Source organism: Gopherus evgoodei, chromosome 4 (genome assembly GCF_007399415.2).
Source record: "Gopherus evgoodei ecotype Sinaloan lineage chromosome 4, rGopEvg1_v1.p, whole genome shotgun sequence".
In the NCBI taxonomy this organism is placed as follows: Eukaryota; Metazoa; Chordata; order Testudines; family Testudinidae; genus Gopherus; species Gopherus evgoodei.
The window spans coordinates 151,174,725-151,186,746 of NC_044325.1; the positions used below are offsets into that span (position 1 = coordinate 151,174,725).

Here is a 12,022-nt window from a genome sequence, read left to right on the forward strand (position 1 = left end):
CAGCAGCATGGCAAACAGATGTGTCCATAGCACCCCGTGTTGGCATGGCGGTAGTCAGCAAACACTGCAATCGACAGGCCCCGCTCTTTGCCCCACGGTGAGCGGGACAAGAGGCAGCAGAAGGGCTGACTCACCACAGGGCCCCACCAGAGCCCGGAGGGGGGAAGCGGGTTATAAAGGAATGCAGGCCTCTGCGGGGATGAGTCAGTTCCTGGAGAAATCCCCACCCCCCGGGGCTGGGCTGGCTGCAGGTGGCACTGAGAGGCTGCAGCAGCGCCAGGCGTGATCAGGGCCCCACCGCGCTAGACATGGGACAGACGCCTCTGAAGACACCACCAGGGCCCCAAAGCTCTCCCAATTTATTACCTACCCATGCACAAGCACAACTTGCCTGCAGTGCTCTTCTCCAAAGGGGACCACCACACTGCAGCCGGTCACCCCCAGGAGAGCCAGCAGCACTGGACGCTCCTCAGCGAAGGCTGGCCAGGAGATCCGGAGCCACCTTCCCCTTCCATTCAGAGGGAGACTACAGGCCCTAGGCAAGAAACCTTGCTTGTTAGCCAAGCAGCCTGGCCACAGCTGCTGGCAAGTCTCCTGCTACGGCTCTAACCTTGGCCCAGTTTGCGTGGTCCTGGGCCACGGCGCGGGGGAGGATTCCAAGCGACCGCAGGGACAGCTGGGTGGAGAGCAGGTGTACCAGCCTCTGGACTCCTATGGGGGGCACGCAGGGGCGTGCCTCGTGGCGCTCTGCTACTGTCAGCCGGGTCTAATTTCATTAGAAACTATAGATCCATGCAGTGCCCTTGCCTGTCGGCTGTAAAATTACCTCCCAGGGGTGGGATCCCAGGCCGGGCACCATGGACATGACAGCAGCTGTTACCTTGGTTTGTGCCAAGGACCATCCTACTCCTTCCCCTTCGGCATGCTCCCCAGCACAGTAACAGTCCTCCAAGCAGCCTGGCTTACACCCCCCTCCCTGCTCATTCCTCCAGGCCAGGGTCCTGAGCCTCTCTGATGCCGAGTCTGGGGAGGAGCGGGGTGCCAGATCGTGGAGCGACTCACGTTCACAACACAGGGCACGTGTTTAATGACTGTAACCCGCCATCGCTCTGTCAACAGTCTAGCGAGGCTCGATGCAAACCCACCCCGAGGCAGTGGCTGAAGCTTCAGAACAAGGGGGCCGTCTGGCGAGGGTCGTCGGGCAGGATGCTAACGGAGTCCTCGGCCCTGCCGCACAACAGGCACAGCATGGTGTACTCCTGCAACAAGACAGAGGGCGCTCACGCGGGGGCAAAGGGGGGCTCGCTTCCAGATGCAGGGCTGGGAATCCTTTGTCCCGGGCATGTGTGTGAGATGGAGAACGCACCTACACCCTGGCCAAGATTCAGGCCTGGAGGGAGGAGCTAAAAGGGAGATCTCCAGCTCTCACTGGGTGCAGGTCAGGGCCTCCCTGAGGAAGTGGGGCTGGGCCTGAAGCTGGGAGCCCAGGCAAGTGTTAATAAGAAAATGGACCCTGAGTAGGATGGGGGTCCAGCCCCGGCCGACCCTCCTTTCTGAGTTCCTTGTATTTGTTTTGCAACTTGGATACCCCTGCAGGGGCAGAGTTTTGCTGTGATTTAGCCAGAGGGCCAAGCCACCACGGCACCAGACCAGACCGAAGATGGCTGCTGACCAGTGAAGATCTGGAGGGAAACTGAGGCCAGATGAGCAGTGCCACAGTGGGCCATAAGGGAGCGCAGATGCCAACTCTGCCACATGGCGACAAGCATTCAGTCCCTTCCGATGCGGCACAGCAGGGTGCCCAACCAAGAGTCATGCTGGCAAGGGACTCTTGCAGGCTGGCCTGAGAGATCAAGGAAAGTCCTTCGCCCAGACTGGCCTGCAATGGACTAGCAGAGCATGACTGTGGCAGTAGGAAACCTGCCTCCCTACTATCACTCAGCTTTGCTGTGCACCAGAGCCAGAGACGGACTGGGCACCTGGCCCTGAGTGAGGGCTTCGAAAGGCCTCACCGGCGACCAGACCTACAGGGCCCTTGGGTTTCTTCCCAGGGCGAGGGCTGGATTGCTCCCCCTCCCACAGTCATTGGGGTAGTCGCTCTTGTTTCAAACATCTCAAGAGCTGGGGCACCCACAGCTCCCCCAGGGAGACTAGTCCAGAGCTTGGGGCCAGCCCAGCAGGCTGTCTCCATCCTCCCTTCATCAGCACTGTCCACTCACTCTACAGCCAAACCGACCAGCCCTCCCCCGCAATGCCAGGCAGGCAGAGCAGCACATTCGCTGGGCATCGCTGCCTCGGTACTAGCAGCTCCGAGCAAGATCAGGGCTCCGCTGGCCCAGCGAGGGGAATGGATTAACCCAATCAGGGCATGCAGAGCGCCCACCAGCCGGCGCACAGCTACTGACCAGGGCTTTGGGGACGGAAGCGAGCAGGAAAAGGGACTTGCCCTTGGACGTTTCAAGGCCAGAAGGGACTGTTCTGTCTCCTATATAAGCCAGGCCAGAGAGGCTCCCCCAGCGACTCCTGCGTCCAGACCAGAACTCCGGTCTGAGCCGGAGCAGAGCTTTAGAGAGACAATCCAGCCTGGATTTACAAACGCCATGTGACGGAAGACCTGCCCCATCTTGGGGTCAGTGGTTCTGATGGTTAACGTCCCTCCCTGTTAAATACCGGCACCTTATCTCTAGTCTGAACGTGCCTCCCTTCAGCTCCTAGCCCCGGATCACGCTCGGCTAGTCTCTGGTAGATCACAGAGCCCCCTGCTAGCAGAAATCTCCTCCCTGGAAGCGTGATCAAGTCACCTCTCAGCTAAACTGAACAGATTGGGTTCCTTTAAGTCTCTCGCTAGAAGGCAGGTTTTACAGAGCTTGAAGACTCCTCTTAGCTCTCTTCTGAGCCCTGTCCCCTTTGTAACATCCTCCGTGCAGCACTGGGCAAAGTCTCTCCAATGCCAAAGGGGTCACATCACCTCCTTACTTGTGTTGGATATTCCCAGCTCGCACGCCGAAGGATCCTGCACACCACCTCGGCTGCAGCACTACGCTGGGACTCAGTCACCTGGTTTGCACTGGGAGTGTGAAGGCTTTCCAGGATGCAGGTCCCCATCCCATAGGTGCGACCTGCACTCCTTGTTCCTAGTCGTCTGATCTTGCCTTTGGCTGCGTTAAAACACACGCTGCTCAGGCGAGGCCCCTTGCCAAGACCTGGTGTGGGAGCCAGGGTTTGCGCCCAGGTCTCGCCTCCCAAATCATTAAATATGGACCAGGACATTTGATAAGATGCTTCCTTAATGGAGGTGTCAGGATTAAAAGCTTAAGGAATGTAACTAGCTCGGTTTTCCTTTTCCCTAACCCCACTCCTCCTAGTTATACCTCCTGGAACATGACACAGGGGATCTGACTGTTTACCCCCCCAGCGTGCATGGTAACTTTTCAACGCCCTCCTTTGCTTCACAACGGCAGCGCCCCTGAAGTCCACGGCTGCATCTCCCCAACTGGTGCTCACACTTTCAGCAGGAGCTGCCGACGGCTAGTCTTACTCTCCGCAGCGGCTCGCCAAGGGACCGACAGGCAGTCCCATCTCGCCCCGGGCAATGCAGGTACAACCACCGCAAGGCGGGAAGGCAAAGGCCGCTGGAGTTTTTCACAACACAGACTGCAAGCCACTGGCCTTGTTTTCACTCATCTAACGTCAGTTCCAAAAGGAGTCAGACTCGCTCCCACCCACAGACACTGGGACTGCCCAATGCTGGCCAGGGCCCATATCAGACGACAGCCCCTGAGATGGACCGGCAGCCCAGCCCCTCGGAAAGCAGAGCAGGGATGAGCTTTATAGAGGCCTCCAAGTAGTCAGGGCCTGGCAGTGCAAGGGCTGTGGCTAGCAGCAGCCTCCAGGGGGCGGCCACTGAAAACACGCCCCTCCGAGCCCGCTCGCTTCTTCTGGTGGTTACAAAGAGCAAACGACACCCAGAATGGGAGCACACTCCAGCGACTCCAGGTTTGGAACAGAAAAGTGCTCAACTTCGGCTTGTGGAGGCCTCGGTTTAGGAACCTCAGACCCTGAGCAGCTCCATCAGCCTGAATGGGCTGTTAAAAAGGACTGGCTGAGGCTCACCCCCATCAATGAAGAAACCAAGACACCAGTGGGAAAGCCAACCACCAGGACACAGACACCTAGCAACCTGCACCCCAGAGGGGGATGGATTTCCCCACCGCTCAGCAAGGAGGCTGAGCAAACCCCCCCCAGCAGGAGAACAAAGGGCTGGGAAGGTAGGAGGTGGGGTGAGGAGTTGGCTGTGGGAAGGAGTCGGGGCTCTCACCTGGGAACTGGTGGTCAGACTGAGCAGAGCCTGAACAGAGGTGTTCACCACAGCTTGGCTGGGCTCTGGGCTGAGCAGGACGGACTTGGGCCATGCTTTAACCTTCACTTCCCTGTGCTCACCTATGGCCCTCCTGTGCTGGGGAACAGCGGACTGCCGAACCCGGCTGTTTTGATAACACCAAGTGTCACCACAGATACTGCTGAGGTGCACAGTCCTGAAGAGGGGCCAAGCCTCTCCCAGGGCTCTGGCTCAGTTGGACTTGCTGGGCAGAGCTCATGGTGTGAAGCAGGAGGGCTGGAGCTGCAAAGGTGCAGTCAAAGGAGGTGGTGAAGCCAGCTGGCCTGCACTGCAGGAAGAGCGAGATGCCTGTGGGGTCCAGCATGCTGAAGGGCTGGTTCCAAAGCTGGGGGCGTAGCCATAGGTGCCAACTTTTCCTGGGGCCGGTGGGTGCTGGTCCCTGGCCCTGCTCTGACTCTACCCCTGCCCCGCCCCCATTACAACTCCTTCCCCAAAGTCCCTGCCCCAACTCCGCCATCTCCCTGTTGGACTCCTTCCCCAAATCCTGGCCCCGGCTCCTCCGAGCGCTTGCTGCCACAAAACAACTGTTTCACGGCGGCAAGCACTGGGAGCTAGGAGGAGAAGCGGGGCTGTGGCATGCTCAGGGGAGGAGGTGGAGCAGAAGTCAGCTGGGGCGGGGAGCAGGGAGCTGCACCCACTAATTTTTCCCCTTGGGTGCTCCAGCCCCGGAGAACCCACGGAGTCGGCGCCTATGGCCGTAGCACTGATCTTAGGGCTCCATGACGGCATGCAAGACAACATACCTGGTAATCGTCCACCACGCTGAATGTGTATTCGTGCCTGGCTATCATGTGATGACAGTTCTTACACACATCTGGAAGGAAAACCAGAGATTCACAAGGATCGCCTGCTTGGAGGGAAACCTCACTTACCACAACTTGGGGCGGGGAAAATCTTATTTCTTCTGACTGAAAATTGCACTGATCTGAGATCAAAGACCTGCTAACCTGCGTCAGTGACAAAAAGCCCTTCTGGTCCAAGAGGGCAGCGATCGTCTTAGAGGCTCGGCCAAATATCTCTGGCTCCCCTAGGGCTAGATCCACCTCAGTTTTCCAATACATCCTGTGAATTCACCAAAGCAATTCAAAAATTTGTATTTCGCAGCCCCACAAATGTCTGGAGAAATTGTCTTACTACATAACGTTTCACCTTTGCTGTAAGGGCCTGGGCCATTTTTGGCTAGGAGCAGGGCACATCGTTCAAAAGCAGTTAACTTTTCTAACCACTGGAGCCTGGCCATTGAACAGGAGACCGTTCACTCCCTGATATTCCCCAAATCCGCACGCTCCTTGGGTCCCATAATCACTGGGGAAAGGCACTGTATAAACTCAGGGGGCTAATGGAAACACGCCACCTTTAACCATTCCCACTCATCTCCTGTGTCAACCTACAACGCACGTTTATTTCAACTATTCACGCTCAAGTGCAACTATGGCTCTGACCCTGCAACTGGCTGGAGCGTCACCAAAGTCATTAACTTGGCCGTTTAAATCCTGCAGAAATCGTTTCCAGCTTGTGGCTATTTGTAGGCCTCTATGAAATGAGTTGAGGGGCATAAGCTAAAGCCACCTTGCAAAACCCACCTGCACCTCAGTCTCAGCCGGGAGGCCAAGGCGCTGAATGGGTTAGGGCAAATGATTCTTTTAGCCCTGCAGAGGTTCCCTGGTGGTCGGGGTTCAGGGAGAAGTCTGGACTGTCACTGGATTTTAGAATCCAGGGGGGACAATCTAGGGCCTTCCATGAGCACCAATGCAGATGGAAATTGTCCATTTGCTGGAAAGAGTGTAAATGTAACATACACTAACAAAGGCCAAGCTGAGAACTCTTTCCTGCATTTTAAAAGAGACAGTGATACTGAATCAAACACAACTCCATTCTCTCCACATCCCTTCAGCCCTCTTTCCTCACATTCTGCCTGGCTTACAAAAAAATCGTCACACAGGTGGCAAGCAGGAGGTTTACTCTGGTGATTAGCGAGAGCCAAGCTACCAACTGCTGGAGAATTTAGGCTCTAAAAACGAAACATTAACCTGGCATGGTTGCAAAATGTGAACAGATACAGAGCTGCTTCCCTGCGTTTGCAGGCCAGTTAGCTCTGGTTTCTCTGCTGCTGTGAGCAGCAGTAGATTGACATTCACAAGACTCTGGTCAGTTTCACAGCAGCTGTTTGCAACCCTATGAGGATCAGTGAAGCTGTCCAGAATCCCATCAATTTCACGCAGGGTTTCTTGGGAGCAGCGGGCAGCAGCAGAGGCAGGTGTTGGAGCTAATCACAGGTGAGGATGACACACAAACAGGCAGGGGAGAGATTCTGGAGACCAGCCCTGTCTCAGCAGCAGCAGCGCAGGGGAGAGGTTGCAGGGGGAGGGAGGAGCGAACAGTAGCAGAGACTCCTCCAGCCCTGGAGTAGGGAGGGGAGCTCCAGCCTCAGGCCCGGATTCTGAGAACAGTTAAGCACACGCTTACTGGGCTGCAGCCACACCACACAGTTTTTGTACTGCTGTAACTAGGTTGGCTAGGGGATGTGATTTTTTTTTTAACCAACATATTTCTACTGATACAACCCCTCACGTAGACCGTTACACCAAAACAGATCCTTCTCTTTCCCGGAGAGACGCGCTATACTGGTATAAACCTCTTTGTACTGGTATATCTGCACCCACGCTAGCTTACGGCCAGGTGGGACCATTAGATCATCTCACCTGACCTCCTGTTTAGCCCAGGACAGAGAATTTCACTCCGTTCTCTCTGGACTGAGCCCAGTAACTTGTGTTTGGCTAAAGCAGATCTTCCCGAAAGGCCTCCAGTATGGATCTGAAGCCTTTGAGAAGGAGCAGCGACCCCTTCCCTTGGCTCCTCCGATGGCATGGTTAGAAATGTGGGCCTTATTGGCAATTTTGAATTTGTCTGGCTTTAACCCCCAGCGACTGGTATAGGAACCCCACTGGGATAATTTAAGCCGTACAATTATTGTAGGTAGACAAGGCCTTAGACACTTTCCAGCCAAGGACTTATGTGAAAGCGAAGCTCATGAGGAAGGTGACAGGATAGCAGCAAAGTAGAAATGTCAGCAACCCTCTCCTTCCCCACAGCTGGGGACCTGGGTCACTGCCTTAGATCTCTTTAGGGAGCCCCAGCCATCCTTCCTACTGCCCTCTGGCTATGAGATGTCTGGTAACTTTTTCAAGTCAAGTACTAAACTCTGTCCCTCTCCACAACAGGTATAATAATAATCAAACATGACGCTTCACCCCCCCTGCAGCTCAGGTTCCGAAAGCCTGTGGCTCTGCACACACTCAGTGGAGGGGACAAACAAGGGGAACTCCTTACGGTCATAAGTGATGATTTCTTCTCCATCCTCCTCCTCCACTGCTCTGTTTGCGATCAGCACAAAGTCCCTCTTGTTGCACTCCACACACCCCACGTAGTTGAGCAGGAAAGATCCGTTCTCCAGGCAGGTGTTACCCTACAGTATTGAGAGGAAACCTATCCACCTCCGTTCCTATGCTATTGTCAAACAACCGCCCTCGCCCCTTCAATTTGTCCCAACATTGTATTTAGTGGAAATTATTGACAGCACACGCAAGGGCTAGGACAGTGGTCCCCAAACTGTGGAGTGCGCCCCTCTGCTGCAGGAAGTATGTGGGAGTTCGGGGAGGCAAATTGTTCACCAGCCGCTAACTGACACAGCAGTTTCCCTGAAGGCCCCTGAGCAGGAATCAGAGAATATCAGGGTTGGAAGGGACCTCAGGAGGTATCTAGTCCAACCCCCTGCTCAAAGCAGGGCCAATCCCCAACTAAATCCCCAAATGGACCCCTCAAGGATTGAATTCACAAACCTGGGTTTAGCAGGCCAATGCTCAAACCACTGAGGAACAAAGGGAAGGGTGACAATAGTGCAGTCTTAGCTGGTACTCAGGAGGCAATGACCTGGGACTAGCCAGCTTGTGTAAAAGTTAATGGTTTACTTTTTCTTTATGTACCTAAAAAAAGTGGGGGTCGGGGTGGGGAGAGAGAGAGAGTGTTGCAGTGACCCCAGAAAGAGAGTGTTCAGATCCAAGAGCAGGAAACCAGCAAATGAGCAAGAAAGACACCGGTGACTTCAGAATGCCCATAACATGGAGCCATCCCACCAGAGTGTCTCGGAGCCACCCACGTTCCATGTCTAACAAATCACATCTACACAAACGTTCCTGGCAGGCAGATGCTGCTGGCTGATTCAGCTTCCCTCCCCTGACTAGCTCAGGGATTTCGCTCTGATGGGAACTGCTTTGGCGTTTGTACCCAGTACTAGACCGGTACATTCAATGAGTCTGGAATAACAGAGGGGATTGGGAGGAGGTAACAACACAGAAGTAAACAAGAATATCTGAAATGTCATCCCAGAGTCAGTGGGACATCTAGTCCAGTAACACATACTTCAGAGAAAAGTGCAAGGAAGCCAGCAGTAGCCAATTCGGGAATAACCTTCCCCTGAGTGGAGTTTCATGATAATCCAGTCAGTTAGTGACAGGTTTATGCCTTGAAACATGAGGGCTTATATCCCTCATGGGCAGGTCACGTCAATCTCTGTGCCTCAGTTTCCCCAACCGTAAAATTGGGGTAATGATACTGACCTGCTTTGAGATCTATGGCTGAAAAGCCCTATACCTGAATGGAGGTTGTTCGTAACTCTGAAATGTTCGTAACCCTGAACAAAACATTATGATTGTTCTTTCAAAAGTTTACAGATAATCATTGTCTTAATACAGCCTTGAATATTTACTATGCAGCAGAAGAATACTGCTTTCCCTTTATATTTTTAGTAGTTTACATTTAACACAGTACTGTACTGTGTGTGTGTTTTGGTTTTTTGTTTTTTGTTTTTTTTTGTCTCTGCTGCTGCCTGATTGCGTACTTCTGGTTCCAAATGAGGTGCGTGGTTGACTGGTCAGTTCGTAACTCTGAGGTTCTACTATAACTGTGTATAAGCTCATTAGCCATGTGTCTAATTCTTTGAATTTCTCTATGCTCTTGGTCTCAGCAATACTTTGTGGCAATGAGTTCCACAGGTTTTTATAAAGCATAATTATTTCCTTTTATAATTTTAAATCTATTGTATTTGAACTCCATTGAATGTTCTTTTGTTCTTGTGTTACTATAAGGAAGGCCCTGATTTGCCTTCTCTTATCGTTAATATTTTTGCATATCTCAGCTGTGTTCCCTCTTACTTAACTCCTCTCCAAACTGTCCCATCTTTTCAGTCTCCTCACAGAGAAGTCTTTCTTTGCCCCCATTGTTTTTGTTACCATCTCAGTACGCTGTTCTTTTCAAGGTAACACTATCCCAGAGGCAGGGGCATGGCTGGTATATGTAAGGGCATTGCATTGTCTGCAGCATTACTTCCTATCCCTTAGGCAGCTTCACATTGCCTTTACCCCCTGCTATGACATGGGCAGAAGTTTGTGTCAGGCCATGCAGGGAGATAGGGATCCTGACACCTGGCAGGTCCAGACAAGCGAAGGATTTTCAGAAGTGCCTGGTGTTGGCTTGGGTCTGCACTCATTAAAATCACAAGGAGTTAGGCCTGAAAACCGCTCCCTTAAAACCCAGCAGAGAGCAGGACTACTCCCCTGGGCTGCACACAGGGTGCATCCAGAGGTGCTGGAACTAGGGGTGTGGGGGGTGCTGCCACACCCCCTGGCTTGAAGTGGTTTCCATTACATACAGGGCTTACAATTTGGTTCAATGGCTCTCAGCATCCCCTATATACAAATTGTTCCAGCAGCACCCCTGGGTGCATCTGGGTGCCAAAGGTACCCAGGGCAGCTTCAAGCCCACCCTGGCTGGGGCGGGGGGGAGAGCGCACTTTACAGAGGAAGATGAAAGCGACACACCCTAGGTATCAAGTCAGAAACAGAACCCAGGAGTCCTGGCTCGAGCTCCTGCTCTAACCCACCAGACCCCACCCCCACAGAGCTGGGGAGAGAACCCAGGAGTCCTGGCTCCAGCCCCTGCTCTAACCCACCAGACCCCCCCACCCAGAGCTGGGGAGAGAACCCAGGAGTCCCGGCTCCAGCCCCTGCTCTAACCCACCAGACCCCCCCACCCAGAGCTGGGGAGAGAACCCAGGAGTCCCGGCTCCAGCCCCTGCTCTAACCCACCAGACCCCACCCCCACAGAGCTGGGGAGAGAACCCAGGAGTCCTGGCTCCAGCCCCTGCTCTAACCCACCAGACCTCCCCACCCAGAGCTGGGGAGACAACCCAGGAGTCCTGGCTCCAGCCCCTGCTCTAACCCACCAGACCCCCCCACCCAGAGCTGGGGAGAGAACCCAGGAGTCCTGGCTCCAGGCCCTGCTCTAACCCACCAGACCCCCCCACCCAGAGCTGGGGAGACAACCCAGGAGTCCTGGCTCCAGCCCCTGCTCTAACCCACCAGACCTCCCCACCCAGAGCTGGGGAGAGAATCCAGGAGTCCTGGCTCCAGCCCCTGCTCTAACCCACCAGACCCCACCCCCACAGAGCTGGGGAGAGAACCCAGGAGTCCTGGCTCCAGCCGCTGCTCTAACCCACCAGACCCCACCCCCACAGAGCTGGGGAGAGAATCCAGGAGTCCTGGCTCCAGCCGCTGCTCTAACCCACCAGACCCCACCCCCACAGAGCTGGGGAGAGAACCCAGGAGTCCCGGCTCCAGCCCCTGCTCTAACCCACCAGACCCCCCCACCCAGAGCTGGGGAGAGAACCCAGGAGTCCCGGCTCCAGCCCCTGCTCTAACCCACCAGACCCCACCCCCCAGAGCTGGGGAGAGAACCCAGGAGTCCCGGCTCCAGCCCCTGCTCTAACCCACCAGACCCCCCCACCCAGAGCTGGGGAGACAACCCAGGAGTCCTGGCTCCAGCCCCTGCTCTAACCCACCAGACCTCCCCACCCAGAGCTGGGGAGAGAACCCAGGAGTCCCGGCTCCAGCCCCTGCTCTAACCCACCAGACCCCCCCACCCAGAGCTGGGGAGAGAACCCAGGAGTCCCGGCTCCAGCCCCTGCTCTAACCCACCAGACCCCCCCACCCAGAGCTGGGGAGAGAACCCAGGAGTCCTGGCTCCAGCCCCTGCTCTAACCCACCAGACCTCCCCACCCAGAGCTGGGGAGAGAACCCAGGAGTCCCGGCTCCAGCCCCTGCTCTAACCCACCAGACCCCACCCCCACAGAGCTGGGGAGAGAACCCAGGAGTCCTGGCTCCAGGCCCCGCCCCCTTACCCGGGACGGGTACTCGGTCTCCACGCAGCCCCCACACATCACACTACCGCTGCCACCGCCTCTTCCGGCTTCCGGGAGCATCGCATCTCGCGAGAGCTGCCAGCCCCGGCCCCGCGCGCCAGGGAGGATTTAGGGGCGGGGCCTGGGCGGAGCCGGGGTGTGTGGGCGTGGCCTGAGGGTGTGCGCGTGTCCTGAAGGGTCGGAATTGGGCTCTGGAGAGTCACTCAGGATCTAGGGTGGGGTCTGGAGTAGTGGGGGCGTGGCCTCTGGGGAGTGGGGCGTGGCCTGTAGGGTCAAGTGGGGGGTCTGTTGGGAGTGGGGTGTGGCCTGTGGGGCGTGGCCTGCAGCATCAAGGTGGGAGGGGGATCGATTGGAAATGGGGCGTGGCC

The 12,022-nt window shown here is 55.6% G+C and overlaps 1 protein-coding gene across 3 annotated transcripts; it reads right to left on the minus strand.

Annotated features, from left to right (window-relative positions):
- Positions 1-336: 336 nt before the first annotated feature.
- Positions 337-11,767, minus strand: CHURC1 (churchill domain containing 1). Of its 3 annotated transcripts, XM_030561955.1 has the most exons (5): positions 11,634-11,761; positions 7,730-7,865; positions 5,143-5,213; positions 1,146-1,259; positions 337-535 (listed from the first exon to the last, which is right to left on the minus strand). In XM_030561955.1, exons 1-4 carry the CDS (start codon positions 11,712-11,714, stop codon positions 1,167-1,169), a joined length of 381 nt encoding a protein of 126 aa, XP_030417815.1. In that variant the 5' UTR covers positions 11,715-11,761; the 3' UTR covers positions 337-535; positions 1,146-1,166. The 3 variants fall into 3 exon arrangements, with proteins under 3 accessions (XP_030417815.1, XP_030417814.1, XP_030417816.1); XM_030561954.1 differs by lacking the exon at positions 337-535 and having other exon boundaries at positions 1,064-1,259; positions 11,634-11,760; XM_030561956.1 differs by lacking the exons at positions 337-535; positions 1,146-1,259 and adding an exon at positions 1,266-3,158 and having other exon boundaries at positions 11,634-11,767.
- Between the last annotated feature and the right edge of the window lie 255 nt (positions 11,768-12,022).

Coding starts and splice junctions, on each gene's coding strand:
- CHURC1 (XM_030561955.1), bottom strand. CDS start 11,714: ATGCTCCCGGAAGCCGGAAGAGGCGGTGGCAGCGGTAGTGTGATGTGT. Junction 7,866..11,633: donor AGACCGAGTACCCGTCCCGG/GTAAGGGGGCGG, acceptor TCAATACTGTAG/GGTAACACCTGCCTGGAGAA. Junction 5,214..7,729: donor AGAAATCATCACTTATGACC/GTAAGGAGTTCC, acceptor TTTTCCTTCCAG/ATGTGTGTAAGAACTGTCAT.